Genomic DNA, 15,341 nt, shown 5'->3' on the forward strand with positions numbered 1-15,341 from the left:
CTTCAACTCTCTACCTAGGTGGTTGTTTCAAGAGAAAACAAAAAATTGCATAATCCAAAGCGCTAGAGGAAGGGCTTGAACCTTCGACCTTGTGGTTAACAGCCACACGCTCTAACCAACTGAGCTACTCCAGCTTAGTTGATAATCTAGTTGGTAGTCATTTAAAATATTCAACTAATAAAAATATAACTCCTTTAATATTATAATTAATCTTAATATTAAAATAATGAGTGTTTATAACAAAATTATTTTAGTGTAATTGCTAAATTAGAGAGAATGATTTTTTTTTATTTTAGTGTTAGAGCATCTAATAGTGACTTAATACAACTATATATAGTATTCAATTTTTTATAATCCACATAGTACTTTTATAAAAATAATCATATTATGGTTCATTTTTTTGGTTATGGAAGCTATATATGTATTATGTTTGGTTATGGATTCTGGGGATGCTAAATAAATGTGTGGGACAATTTTTTTTATTTATAGTGTGAAGAATTCGGACCAGCAAATTTTTTGTTTGAAAAATTTGATAAACAAATTGAAGGGTTCAATTTAAAAGGAAGAAAATTTTGAATTTTGGAGTAAGATAATCGGATCGTCCGTGTTGTATATATCTTTAATTTTTTATAATAATGCGAAAATCAAATCGCACAGTTTGAGTTGATTATTATAAAAAAAAATTTGAATGAGCTGAAACTAATTGTTGGGTCCGATTTATATATATATAAGTGTGTAACTCGTAAACAATATATCAAATCCCGTTTTCTTTTCTTTTTGTTTGGCTTCTTCTTCTGCTTTTTTTTACTCGTGTTTCTCTTTTCTTTGCTATGAAGTAAAAAAATTTGGGAGTGAAGTTTTTGTTTTTGTTTAGGTGAGTGAGAGAAATGGAAGATAGAGTTCTTTTAAAAGTGTATTATTTTGATCAGATTTTGTTACAAACATCTGAAGAAGTAAAATTTATGTGTAAAAATTCGTTAGATGTTGTTATTCCCTTCATAATCTCATTTGAAGAGTTCAAAGATATGATTTGTGAGAAGATAGATTCTAAGATGTCAAGAAAAATATCATGTATTTTATACAGATATCCCATACCAGTATTTGGTGGATTCGTCCAATTTCAAACCAAATATGTAACGGACGAAGCGAGTATGCAAGAGATGTTTTCAGTGTATATTGAAAGTTGTGCTCAAATCTTATTCATCGAGTTGTACATTGAATTCGAACAATCTAAAGCCGACCGGAATATTGTACGGGAAGAATACAATAGTGACAGTGAATAAGAGTTCGAAAAGAAATTACGAAGTTGTTGGTCCAGACGAAGATGAAGATCAAGGTGACGACACTATGACTCCAAATGTGACAGACATGGTAAATGCACTCGCAAACGAAGTGTCGTTTGAGGAGCCATCTTTCATGCGAGTTTTGGATTTGGAAGCATGCATGTTTTAGAGTTTCCGGAATATATGAGTGCAGGTATGTAATTGCCTATATTTATAAAAAAGGATTAGAATTTTGTAATAATTTATCTTGATCGATGGACCAAATAGTTAAGTGACATGTGAAAATATACTCAATTAGCATTTATTTATGTGTTTATTTAGTTAAGTTTAAGATAATAATTTTTTGTTAGTTATTGATTTAGTTAAATATAAATTAGTATTTATTAACTAGTATTTAATTGTGTTTATGTTTTTATTTTGTTTAGACTGAAATAATAACCTTATGTAAAATTTATTTATATCATAATTGATGTAGTGAGTATTGATTTACTTTTAATATCAGTTATTAAATATTCGTGTATTAAGTATTTTTCGTATGACTGCCATTGCGGCAGAAATTTCTATTGTCGCAGATGGTGAATTTGTCGTGGGGATGGAATTCAGTTTCAGGAAAGCATAGTAAAGATACATAAAATAGTTAATTGATACATAGAGAAGTTATGCAGCTTCTTCTACGGTCCAACTTTGTCGGTGCAACTCCAAATTGGTACAAATATTCCGCCTCTAAGACTTCAAAACTACTCATAGTCATCCCGATCACTGGAAGACCGTCCGTCGAAAGACCAAGAATTATAGCTATGTCTTCTAGTGTTACGACACATTCACCAACTGGAAGGTGAAAGGTATGCGTGTCTGGGTGCCACATTTCGACTAGAGCATTTACCAGTGCTTTCTGACATTAAACTACTCTAATTTGGGACACATGATAAAACCCAGTAAATCATAAATGCTCCTCAACCTTATCATTGTACCGATCCAGAAAGACAAGGTGATCACATGTCAACATCTATAAACTCTATAAAAACATAACAAATTATTATTCAAATCATTATTAACAATTACTAATTAACAACAAAAATATAATAATTTTCTAACTATAGCAACTAATTTATTAATATCGTGCTAAACTTTTTATTGATTACCAAATTTACTAATTACCATGTTAACCTACCAATTAATTATTTATCATTATTGAAAAAATTTTACAATTAACTAAACAAAAAATATTAATTGACATCCCACAACTATCATACATAATTTTACTAAATCTAATTAAAAAAAAAATTTTTCTGAATCCAATTTACTAAGTAATAATATTTTAACTTCTAAATTTAATTAATAATACTACAAATTATTTCTAACTTACTACTAATAATAATAACTATTAGATACTTTCAATTTTTATCTATCTAATAATGTTTTACTGTAATAATATTAAAACCTCAACTACAATAACAATTAAAAGGCTAACAATAAACAAATAATTATTACCAAAAATAAAATACATTATATTTTACAAAACCTAATTATTAAACAAAATTATCAACATTATTCCAAAAAATTATACACCGATTTAGTTTATTTATTGTTACGAAAAACTATTATAATTTATAAAATTATAATTTCTGAAATTAATTATAACAGTTAGTTAATTAATTATAATTACTAAAATTATTACAAAAAATTCTACACATGTATTTTCTACTAATCTATCACATTAGTCTAACTTAAATATTATCATTGATTAAAATATTTTTTAACTACATTTAAACATACATATTTCTAACTATTATTTAAACATATATTCCTAAATTTCTATCAACAATAATAATAATTCTGTCACATATATGTTCCTCAGTTCAACTTCTAACAACAACAACTATAATTAAATTTCTAAAAATAATATAATTCTAAAATATAAAAAATTAATAAATAAACTTATAAAATCAGAATGATTGAGATATTTTGTAATATAAAATTTAGGACGATTAACATTTTTAGATTTTTATTTTTTGGCATTTTAATTTTCTTTGAATGAAGTAGAGGCAGGACTTGTTGAAGGAGAAAGAAGAAGAGAGAATGGCTGCTTGGTGGGGATGAGGGTGAAGCTGTGAAAGTGACTCAGAAGGTGGGTGTGGATGGAGTAAAGGGGGTATGTTAGGTTAAAGGGGCACTGTTGTAGGGAGCAAGACGCATGCGATACGTGACTGGAGTGAACAACTTGGACTGTCCGATAAATCCCCTTCCACTCGCACCGTCCGATTGATCTTTCGCTGACATCACATGTAGGTAAAGCACACCTAATCTCCATAATGAGGTCCTACCTCATTCTAGCCTCCATATTAAAATTAAAAAGTGTCATATTATATATATAAAATATCAACAATCAATTAACTATTACATATAGATTATAGAAATTATAAATAAAATTTTTTATTATACTACTATACATAATCTAATTATTTATTATATTATATTATTTACTAAAAAACATTATGTACCAATTTACCAATATCGTATTTTAGATATATTTTTCAAAAAATATAAAGTAACTACTGAAAACTAGTTTTAAATTTTTTATTATCCCTTTGGGATTTGGGTGCAGAGAAAGAAAGAAAGTGTGCAAAAGGCTTAAACCCTTGAAATAAAAACAGGGTGGAGTGAGAGAGGGGAATGGCCCGACTCTCAAATTTTCGGCTCCTTTTTTCTTCATTCTCCCTCTCCAAACCCTCCACCCTCCACTTCCGATCCATCTTCTCGACGGTTATCGCTTCCTCTTCTTCTCCGAGACGACACCGTAACGCCCCTCTCCATCTTACCCGCAGAAACAACAGCAACACCCGCGGTGGCAGAGGAAGAACCACTCACCCAATGGAACTCGACAAGAACGCTTCTTCTGCTGGCTTCAACAAGCGCAGAGCAGAGGGAAGAGACAACAACGACGCTCCAAAGAAGGACCTCCAATTAAAGCATCGCAAGGTCAATCCAGTTAACACCATAGCTTATCTTCAGATACTCGGAACTGGCATGGATACTCAGGATACTTCTCCTTCCGTCTTCCTCTTCTTCGATAAACAACGTTTTATATTCAATGCTGGAGAGGTCACTCTTCCTTCTCATTCTCTCATTTCTTATCTCTCTCTGCATTTTCTCAACCTCTCTTGCTTGTTTCAGGGACTACAACGATTTTGCACTGAGCATAAAATTAAGTTATCCAAGGTTTGAATTTGAATTTCAAGTTCTTATCTTTGTCATCACTAGTTATCAGCTCACGAAATGTACTTACCTTTTTGCAGATTGATCACATATTTCTAACTCGTGTTTGTTCAGAAACCGCCGGTGGCCTTCCAGGTTTGTCTTCAATTTTTAAGAATCTTGTGGGTTTACATGCAAGTATTGCAGAAAATAGCATTGCTTCATTGCTAAGATACTCATACTAGAAGAGTAGAACTTGATATTTAGATTGGATTACTAGAATGTTGATACATATCAGTCTTCGACTCACAGGTTTGCTGCTTACGCTGGCTGGAATGGGAGAAGAGGGGATGTGTGTAAGTGGCGGATTAACTTCGTGTTGTTGTTCAACTGTGTAATGCATAGTCTGTTGTAGTGATTGATAGGTTCATGTGATTTGCAGGTCAAGATATGGGGCCCTTCAGATCTTAAGTTTTTAGTAGATGCCATGAGATCATTTATTCCCAATGCCGCCATGGTTCACACAAAGAGCTTTGGCGGCACCGATGATACCACTGTGCTTACTGGATGTAAGCTATTGGACAATCCCATTGTTCTCATTGAAAACGAGGTGGTCAAAATATCTGCTATCATCCTGCGACCACATCACCCGATGACACCTTCAGAGACCCTTAACTCACCCAACGGGAAAAACCAGGCTGCTGCGAAGCCTGGTGATATGTCTGTAGTATATATTTGCGAACTGCCTGAGATCAAGGGAAAATTTGATCAAGATAAAGCGAAGGCCCTAGGTTTGAAACCTGGGCCAAAGTATCGTGAACTGCAATTTGGAAATTCAGTGCAATCAGATCGCCTGAATATTACGGTAATTTATGGAATATGCACTGATATTTCAATCACCATTTAGTTTGCTTTAGTTAATTTTAATTAATACCTGGCTTCCGTACATATTAACGTAACCATTTGTGTGACACAATAGGTTCATCCAAGTGATGTCTTGGGTCCTTCTGTTCCTGGACCCATTGTACTCCTTGTTGATTGTCCAACAAAATCTCATTTGGAATCGTTATTGAATGCACAATCACTCACTAGTTACTATGATCAAGGAAAAGTAAGTTGCTAGTTTTTCTGGAAATTCCTCCTTTTTTGTTTCTTCTACAACACATTATTTATTACTCTTGTTTGCTTCTATTGTTCTCAGGAAGAATGTAGAGATTCCTATCTTGAAAGCTAGTGCAAGAATTGCATCTCGACTTAATTATGTTTGTCCTCAGTTCTTTCCAGCCCCAGGATTTTCATCACTTTCAAGTGCTCTTGCTTCAAGTGAGGTTTGTAAAATGCTGGAAGGGGAACTTATACTGTATTTAACAATAAATTAGTCTAATCTGGGGGATTGATTTGTGTTTTTTGCAGGGTTCCTTTTCTGAATCTTCTAAAGTCATTTCTGCTGAAAATCTTCTCAAGGTATCAAAATCTGACTCGGCCCTGCTGTTAATTTCTTTTTTCTTGTAGAAGTCTTTGTATAAAGCTTTTATAGTCTGACTCCGCAATATTTGTATACTTATGAACATATTAACTGTGTTATGCAGTTTACATTGCGTCCTTATGCTCGTCTTGGGTTGGATAGATCCGGTACTCCAACCACGGTGACTTCCACACAAATAATTGATGAGTTACTCTCAGAGATTCCAGAGGTCGTGGAAGCAGCTCATCATGTAAGTCAGCTCTGGCAACAAGCTAATCAGACAAAGGAGGATTTAGTTCCCGCAGCAGATCGAAATATGATGATTGAGGAACCTTGGTTGTGTGATTCTACTGTTCCTTCGTGTTTGGAAAATATAAGGAGAGATGACTTGGAGATAGTTCTTCTTGGAACTGGTTCATCCCAACCATCCAAGTACAGAAACGTGAGTTCAATATATATAAATCTTTTCTCAAAAGGAGGTTTGCTCTTGGATTGTGGTGAAGGAACCTTGGGACAACTCAAAAGAAGGCATGTCCATCTGTATTCTTTAAACACATTTTCACTTTACTGCATTTTTTGCGATTTTAATGTAAATAGTTATTTAACACATCCTTTGGAAACAGATATGGTGTAAGTGGTGCTGATGATGTTGTGAGAGCTTTAAGATGCATTTGGATTTCACATATCCATGCTGATCACCACACTGGCTTGGCTAGGATCCTTGCTCTGCGCCGTGAATTGCTGAAGGGGGTGCCTCATGAACCAGTTCTTGTCGTAGGGCCAAGGCAGCTTAAGAGATATTTAGATGCTTACCAAAGACTCGAAGATTTGGATATGCTGTTTCTAGATTGCAGGCACACCACAGCAGCTTCATTGGATGCTTTTGAGGATGGCTGTGACCTGAACAATAATAATAGAGAAGTATCCGCATCAAAAGTTGATTCAACTTTGTTTGCTAGAGAATCTCGTATGCAAAGTTTATGGAAAAGACCAGGCAGTCCTGTTGACAAAGATGCCGTTTCTCCTATCCTAGAGAGATTTAGGGGGGTAATCCAGGAAGCTGGTCTGAAGTCCTTGATTAGTTTCCCTGTTGTGCATTGCCCACAGGCATTTGGTGTTGTTCTAAAAGCAGCAGAGAGGACTAGTACTGCTGGAAAAGTGATACCTGGCTGGAAGGTTGTATATTCTGGCGACACAAGGCCCTGTCCAGAGTTGGTAGAAGCATCTCGAGGCGCAACAGTTCTTATACACGAGGCAAGTCTTCCTATAAATTGATTAATGTTATCTGCATCTTAATGCCATCAAAGGGAGACTTGTTTTAACTTGTTTGAGAATTGATGCAGGCAACTTTTGAGGAAGCTATGGTAGAGGAGGCTATAGCAAAAAACCACAGCACCACAAATGAAGCCATAGAAATGGGAAACTCCGCTGATGCATACCGAATCATTTTAACTCATTTCAGCCAAAGATATCCTAAAATACCTGTGTTGGATGAAGCAAACATGCACAAAACGTGTGTTGCATTTGACATGATGAGTGTGAATGTGGCAGATTTGCCCGTTCTTCCAAAGGTTCTTCCATATTTGAAATTGCTTTTCAGAAACGAAATGATAGTTGATGAGTCAGACGATGTAGTAGACGCTGTGACCGCCGCATATTAACAAAATGACTCCTATTCTATTCAATTTTTTTCGCTTTGCATGTATATTAGATTTTTATAGACACAGATTATAGAATCATGCTATGCAAAAGCAATATATATAGTCATTCATTTCTCCTTGAAACATCAAGTTTCCTTCATAAGCCAAAATTGACCTGTTTCCCTAGATTTTCGTTTTTTATGCACTTGTAACTTCACTGAATTATTAGTTAAAAGTTAATTTTACATTAATATATATATATTAATGAAGTTTTCTGGTCACTTTCGCAGGCTGCTAGAAACATTAAGCATTACTGTTGTATTAATCCATCCTTTTAATTAGTAAATATGTAAAATTATAACAAACATAGGATTATTCAAAATGATAAATGAATAGATTCTTTTTCTTTTTCGTGCATCAAGAGAGACTAGAAATAGAGACCTCTACAGAGGAAAGGAGAACAAATAGCATTTGAGCTATAGTTCATTGATTGTCTTGAATAATTTTATAAGTATAATATAAATACTGAGTTAAACTCTAAAATGGTTTAATAAAAAAAATTCAGTTTATTTTATTTTATATAAATAGTTTGTTTGGATAGATTAAATAATCACTTTTAAAGTTTTTTTTTTAATTTTTTTTACGTATTATCTTTAAACGATAAATTTGATATTTTTTTTTCTCTTTCTTCAAATTTATTTTTTTGTTTGAAAAGTAAAGTTTGATATTAAAACAAAAAACTCACATAAGAAAAATTGAAAATCGAAAAAAGAAAAAAAAATAGAATTCATATAGAAATAAAGAGTCATAGATGATACCAATCTTTTTTTGTTTCTTCTGCTTCTGTTTGTATGTTTCTGGGGAGTTTTGTTTTGTTTTCGATGACTAAGTTTTCACGACTCAAGTTTTCACTCTAAATTTCTTCTCTAACACCTATTCCAAATTAAGGTGTAAAAATGGATTCAATTACAAATTGCAAATTTACGGTTAAATTAGATTTCATGATAATCAACTATTTAACATTTATTTTTCTAATGAATTATTTTCATAAAAATTATTGTCGATTTTTCAAGATTATTTTATCAATAAATTATTTCTTTTAAAAGATTAAGATGATAATTCACTCGTATAGAAATAATATTTTAATATAATGTACGCTTTTGTATTTTTACTAAAAAACTTGAATTTATTTTCAATAAAATAAAAGTATATAATCAAATCCTTATATTTCAAATTTCAATCATCAAATAAATAAGAATAAAATAAAATATAAATTCATCACTATATACAGGCACATGAGTCAACCTTCTAATTACAAAGCCTTATTTTTGAGAAAACCAATTCGAAGCATCGTCATTGCAAATAAATTTGGTTGAAAACTCAGCATAAGTCAAATTTTGAGCATAAAAATATGATATGTTTGCCGTCATTCATCTCAAAAATACAGACTTATGAGATACTACTATTTCGATGATATCATTCTTATTAGAAGTTTCACTATAAACTACGGATTGTTCATCCTCCAAATGAAATGGAAGTCTAATCATAAATGATTCTTTCTCTTGGATTTTGTATCCAAATATATACTAAGCTGCCTCACATGCCAAAATGTACCTACAATCATAATAATTCCTAATTTCATCGACAACTTGTGTCGTTTCTGATTAATCAACAACATTGTATAGGTTAGTTGTTACACGATTATTGTTCTTGTGTACATATTTAAACAGATACTTGATATAACTTATTTGGCATGTGTATTCCACATTTATGTAGCACCCGTCCACCCGAACTTGAACAACAATTCTGGATTATACGGAATAACAAACTTATTATCTAGTACACATTCTTTTTTTGTCACAGTTCGACCGTTATTGGTACGCCTATATTTAGGAAACCCAACTTCGTCAATGAGTGTTTACTGCCTAAACTCTTTGGGATAAAATTTTAAATTGGATCCATTCTTTATACAAGGTGAATTCTTGTTGTATAGGCCACATGGACCATGTACCATGTAGTTTTGAATAGCTTCATGTAAATTTGGCCTTTCATTTTCATCAGGAATCTCAATCGTTATTTGTTTGTCTGTCATTTAGTGTTTGTGACTTGAACTCATTACTCATAAATAAAAAAATATGTGTGTGTGGAAGCGCTCTCTTTTAAAATTTTATAGTACAAACATCTGAAAATTGAAAAGATAAATGACTAAAACATTATCTACAGCATAAGATTTTAATAAGGTGTTGCATAAACACAGACTTACATACCATAATTTTGCCAAATATTTTTTCCTCTTTTAGGTCCTCAATCAAACTATCAATCTTGATTTTGAAAACTCAATACACTATATCGGGGCGGTATTTTACCTTCAATCTAATAGGAGTCACTTCTCTCTTTATCTCATCCCATTTAAGGTTACAACTTACAAGTCATAGTGATAAAATAGCTAGGATATTATATATATTTGCAAATTGCAAGTGCATCTTTGAAATTATTTATCATGTACCTAAGTCCATCAATAAAAGTACTGGAAATAATGATTCTTTTGCCAAGCCTAGCAACATTTACATCCCCGTTTATAAGACTCTCATGTAAACATTTGTATTTATCAAATCCTCAAATTTGGTTGTTTATACCTGAAGACTTTTAACCTCTCTAATTTCACAATTGTGTAGGCATCCACAAAAAATTGTTGGAATAATCTCTTTGATCTCAGAATTAACGGAGATTCACCCATCCTTTACTGTAGGCGAAAAGTAAAGAATTGTCGCAAAGTGTTGTTTTGTTTTTCTTTGTAGACCTAGTAGAGATAGAATCTAATGTTGCAATACCCAGACGAAATTCATCCTCCCCATGGAAAAACATTAATGGATATTGCAAGGATAAATAAGACAGGTGAAAAACATAAATCTATTGAAATTTTTTAGATTGACTCTCTACACCCTATTTTTGCTTAGTTGTTTGACATCGCCAATAATCAATGCAGTTACTTCAGATGCAGAAGGCAAGTTATACGTTCTGCCATTTGTATTCTTTTTACTAATCAACTTAAGTTTTATGCCTATGCAATTTTTTTTTTAGTACAATATTGATCATAGACTATCCGGAGGAAGTAGCCTACCAATGCTATGGTAGTTTTGACCCCAAGCTTAAAAATTGAATTGGAGGAGAGTCTCATTGTTCACTCCACGGTTAATTTTTTGGCCATTGATGTAAAACAAAATATTGAATTAAATGTCCTTATATTTTTCAGAAAATAAGCTCTTCTTTGATCTCTATTTATATTTATTTTTCATTATTGCGTTGGTAGTAGAGAATGTAAAATAAAACATTGAATTATAGTCTTCTAATGTTGTAATACCCAAACGAAATCCATCCGGAAAAACAGTAATGGATATTGCAAGGATAAATAAGATGGGTGAAAAATATTAATCTATTGGAGTTTTTTAGATTGACTCTCTATACCCTATTTTTACTTAGTTGCTCGACATCGCCAACCATCAATGCAATCACTTCAGATGCAGAAGGCAAATTATACGTTCTGCCATTTGTATTCTTTTTACTAATCAACTTAAGTTTTATGTCTATGCAATTTTTTTTTGGTACCTATCTCTTGCATAGCAAAAATTTATTGTCAAATTATTATATTTGTCTAGCATGTTTTCTAATATTATCACAATTTTTCTATCCCGCGTATTTATAGCTTTATTGGAACTGCATAAAAGAAGATACAATAAAATTTATGTTATTCTCTTTTAGATTAAAACATAACTAAAGTGTTTGACTGGTTGCATGAAAATTATTGAAGTGTGCCTATTCGATTATCAATCTTATTTTCTGTGTCATAGATATATAGCTGGACAAATATTGATCATAGATTATCCAGAGGAAGTAGCCTACCAATGCTATGGTAGTTTTGACCTTCCAGCTTAAAAATTGAATTGGGAGAGAGTCCCATTGTTCACCTCACAGTTAATTTTTCGGCTATTGATGTAAAAAAAAATATTGAATTAAATGTCTTTATATTTTTCAGAAAATAAGCTCTTCTTTGATCTCCCTTAGTATGAAGTTGAATAAGCTCAGGTATAGACAATAGATGAAGCTCAATCTTCCCTTCCTTACAACATAATAAAATGTTGGTTGCAGTTACTGGTTAAATTTAGCAAGTCTTTAATGAGACTACATCCATGCTTTACAGTGTTGATATTGGTAAATAGGATCTCCTATATTCCACACACCTGCCAAATGCACTTTCTTTAAATATTCAGTTATCATATTGATGCAATTTAGTCTATGATGTACACAAAGATGCAAATAAACGTACAAATAAAATTTTTACATACCGTCTAAAATTTTTGAAGATGGTATAAAGTAATCTTCTAAATTCACGTCCAACATTGAATCGTCATAAACATTAACAATTACAATCAATAAAAAATTATAAAAAATAAAAATATATATTGATATATTATTAATAATTTGTATCTTTTGTAAACTGTCAAGTTAAATTCTTGGTATAATAGAAGATTACTTTCATAATCGACAAAAAAGTTAATATTTGGCCACTTTATGTGTCACCGTTGAGTAAATACACTCTAGTAATCGATAAATTTACATCTTCAAAAATATGCGCTGAATTAATAGCTATCGATTCAATAATAGAAAAAGATTGTCTTTTTATTTTCCATTTACGGCAGAATTTCTTGAAAAAAAAGTTAAATTTTATTCAATCAAACATTAATTACTGCAAGAAATAACGGAATATAATAATGATTAATATATTTTTTAAATTATCTTTTTGTTAGGTACGATTTTTGGGAATTAAAGTGTGATGCAAACTGATTTGGCGGAACGACTTGCGTTAGATTATTAGTGAATTCGTTTACATTGGAGTATGCTAGAATTGTAATAAATCTATGTTATATAAATGATTGTCGAGGAAGCATGATGAAATCAAATATTGGTGCATGAATCATTTAATAGTCATTAATTACACATACTATTTGTTACTATGGACAATGGAGTTCTTGTCGATGAGGGATCTATTAGTAAAATCGAAGATTGTTTAGGGATTTAGATCCTCTAAAGTTTGAATTTCACTTTAGAGAGTAAAGTGTGATCTTCTACCCTTGAATAGTTTCTCTTTCATATTTATTATTGGTCCCACCTATGAAATCAATAGTGAGAGATCACACTTTACTCTCTAAAATGAAATTCAAACTTTAGAGGATCCAAATCTATTGTTTAGATCTTATCTCCGAGGTAAAAAGTTTTATATAAGTAAGAGAAATATTTTTTTATTCAATTCTATGTGACGCACAATATACACTATACATAGAGAGTTGTTTCCCTATAAATGGGTAATGAGAGATATTTAAAATCTTTTTTTATCATTAGACTGGGATTTCAAAAATATCATGAATACGAGTTACAATGAAAAAAATATTACATTTGTCTCCACTTAATTGTAACTTGAAAATATTAGATGAGACATACCAGATTCTTGATACATTATTATTTGACTTGCATCAGTATATTATGCATTTTTATGTATATTAAAATTTGTATTATTGTTATTTTTTAAGACTAGTATTAAAAAAAAATAAAACTTACAAATAATTATTTAATTAACTAATCTCGTATTTGTTAAAAAAAAGTTAAGCAAGCACCTCGTATTTTCCCATAACAATATCAATAGGTAATTTATTTTTCCATACCTGGTAGCCATATGAATAAGAATAAAAATAAACCTATTTATTTAACAAAATAGATTAATTAATTTCTTAATCATCATTTAATCTACTCCTCCTCATATTTCCGTTTTAGGTAATCATAACAAATTTTCACAAATAAATTAGATAGAAATAATATATTCAGTAACAAAATACTCAAAATTAACTTTTTTTAGAAAAAAAGATATATTGGGTGGGTCCATCCCGATCTAGGATCTATTATGTTTTTTTTTACTCTATATGTATACATATATGATGTTTAGTAGTAAACTTTGAAATAATATTCAATTTGATCCCTGAACTTACACGCGAATCTCAATTTAGTCTCTGAGGTTTCAATTGCCTCTATTTAGTCCCTGAAGTTTATAAACGTGCTTCATATTAGTCCCTAAGACCATTTTTAGTATAAAAACGTTAATAGAGCGTTGTTGTAAACTATCAAATGTCACGTTAAAACTTGTAAAATGATGCAGTTTTGGTTTTGACATTTAAATAGCTCAAAAAGGGCATCGTATTACTTATTTTGTTAGGTAAAATTTCAATAAACACCATTTAGGATGTTGTTTTTGGGTTATTTGAGTGCCAAAACCAAAACGACATCATTTATAAAGTTTAGTGTGGCATCCGGCTGTCACGACAGTGTTCCGTTAACATTTATACGTTGAAAATTGTTTCAAGGACTAACATGAGTTATGTTCATAAAGTTTGGGGACTAAATAGAGGCAATTGAAACTTCAGGGACTAAATTGAGACTCGCGTGTAAGTTCAAGGACCAAATTGAGTATTATCTCAGTAAACTTTCGTAGTCAATGAAATTTTTTTTATTGATTTAGTTTAATTTGATTATTTTTTAAAATTAATAAATTAAATAAATAATTATCTATATAATATTATTTAAAATATACTAAATTATCACTTAAAAATAAATACAATTCAATTTAAATAATAAATAAAATTCTAAATTTAAATATAATTTTAAAATTATAATTTTTTAAATCTAATTAAACAGATCTAAATTAAAGCATCAAATTCTATATTCCAGCATTTAATATAGAGTTTTATGTATTAATTTAGATTAAATAGTATGTAATTTTAAATCATGATTGAGTATATCTTAAATAATATAAGAAAATTTTAAGCTTAAATATTTTTAATTTAATTTATAGTTTATTAATCATGAATTTGAAAGAAAGACTTCTATAAAAATGGATAGTTGTTTAATCACTAAAATTAAAATAATTAAAAAATTATGTATATTATAAACTATCTTATTGATATTCTCAACAATGATGATAATCTAAATTATATTTTTCATAAAAAAAAAGAAATAAAATCTCACAAAAAATACTCTCCAAAAATGTAAAAAGAATAAATCTATTATCATCAAGTCTTTTTTGTTTTCTTGACAATATTATCCTTCCTCTTAATTAACATTGCAATTTTGAATTGTGTGACCGGAGTAAAATACAATTTTACTCTTAATCCACTTATCCACAATGTATCTCCCTCGCAACAATGAGCTATAAATATAATTTTTTCAAATTCCAATACAAATTTTGAAATTAAATTTAAATATCCATTAATTCATAATATTTATCTGTACCTTTCTCTAGCATTGTAGACTTTTGCTGCAGTTGGCCACCATCTCCAACCCGGCTCGTTCCTGTCTGCCTCGGAGAAATGATACTCCGAATCAAATGCTTAATCTCAATAGGAATTGGAGTTGCCAAATGATCCATGTCCCAAGTCCCATCTCTTCACAAGTTAGCTACTGTAAAATCAATTTTAGATATATGCACCTATGGTGTAAATTCACAAAGTTTTTTTAGAGAAGACCACTCATCATATCACAAGGATTGCTGTAAGTCTCCGACACCCCACCTAAACCCTCCCTTAAGAACGTCGTGAGCTTTAACTATATTTTCCAAAAAGTCGAGAAATTGTAGGAATGAGTGGTGTCAAAATTATAATGATTCTTGAGGTATTTATGAGTAAGTACCTGCAGGCACACCGTGAATCTATTGTT

At 30.9% G+C, this 15,341-nt stretch overlaps 1 protein-coding gene and 1 non-coding gene across 2 annotated transcripts; one reads left to right on the forward strand and one right to left on the reverse strand.

The window, feature by feature from the left end:
- Positions 1–60: 60 nt before the first annotated feature.
- On the reverse strand, positions 61–134 carry TRNAN-GUU (transfer RNA asparagine (anticodon GUU)). Its single transcript has one exon. It is a non-coding gene; the product is annotated as a tRNA-Asn (tRNA).
- A 3,774-nt stretch (positions 135–3,908) lies between these two features.
- LOC107459686 (tRNAse Z TRZ4, mitochondrial) lies at positions 3,909–7,788 on the forward strand. Its single transcript, XM_016077909.3, is given in 11 exon segments — positions 3,909–4,385; positions 4,458–4,502; positions 4,580–4,634; positions 4,791–4,834; positions 4,921–5,343; positions 5,458–5,595; positions 5,597–5,806; positions 5,892–5,942; positions 6,068–6,471; positions 6,567–7,197; positions 7,287–7,788. Coding segments are annotated over 11 exon segments (2,748 nt in total). The 5' UTR covers positions 3,909–3,956; the 3' UTR covers positions 7,605–7,788.
- Positions 7,789–15,341: the final 7,553 nt, after the last annotated feature.

The sequence above is a fragment of the Arachis duranensis genome, chromosome 7, assembly GCF_000817695.3.
Source record: "Arachis duranensis cultivar V14167 chromosome 7, aradu.V14167.gnm2.J7QH, whole genome shotgun sequence".
Lineage (NCBI taxonomy): Eukaryota > Viridiplantae > Streptophyta > Magnoliopsida > Fabales > Fabaceae > Arachis > Arachis duranensis.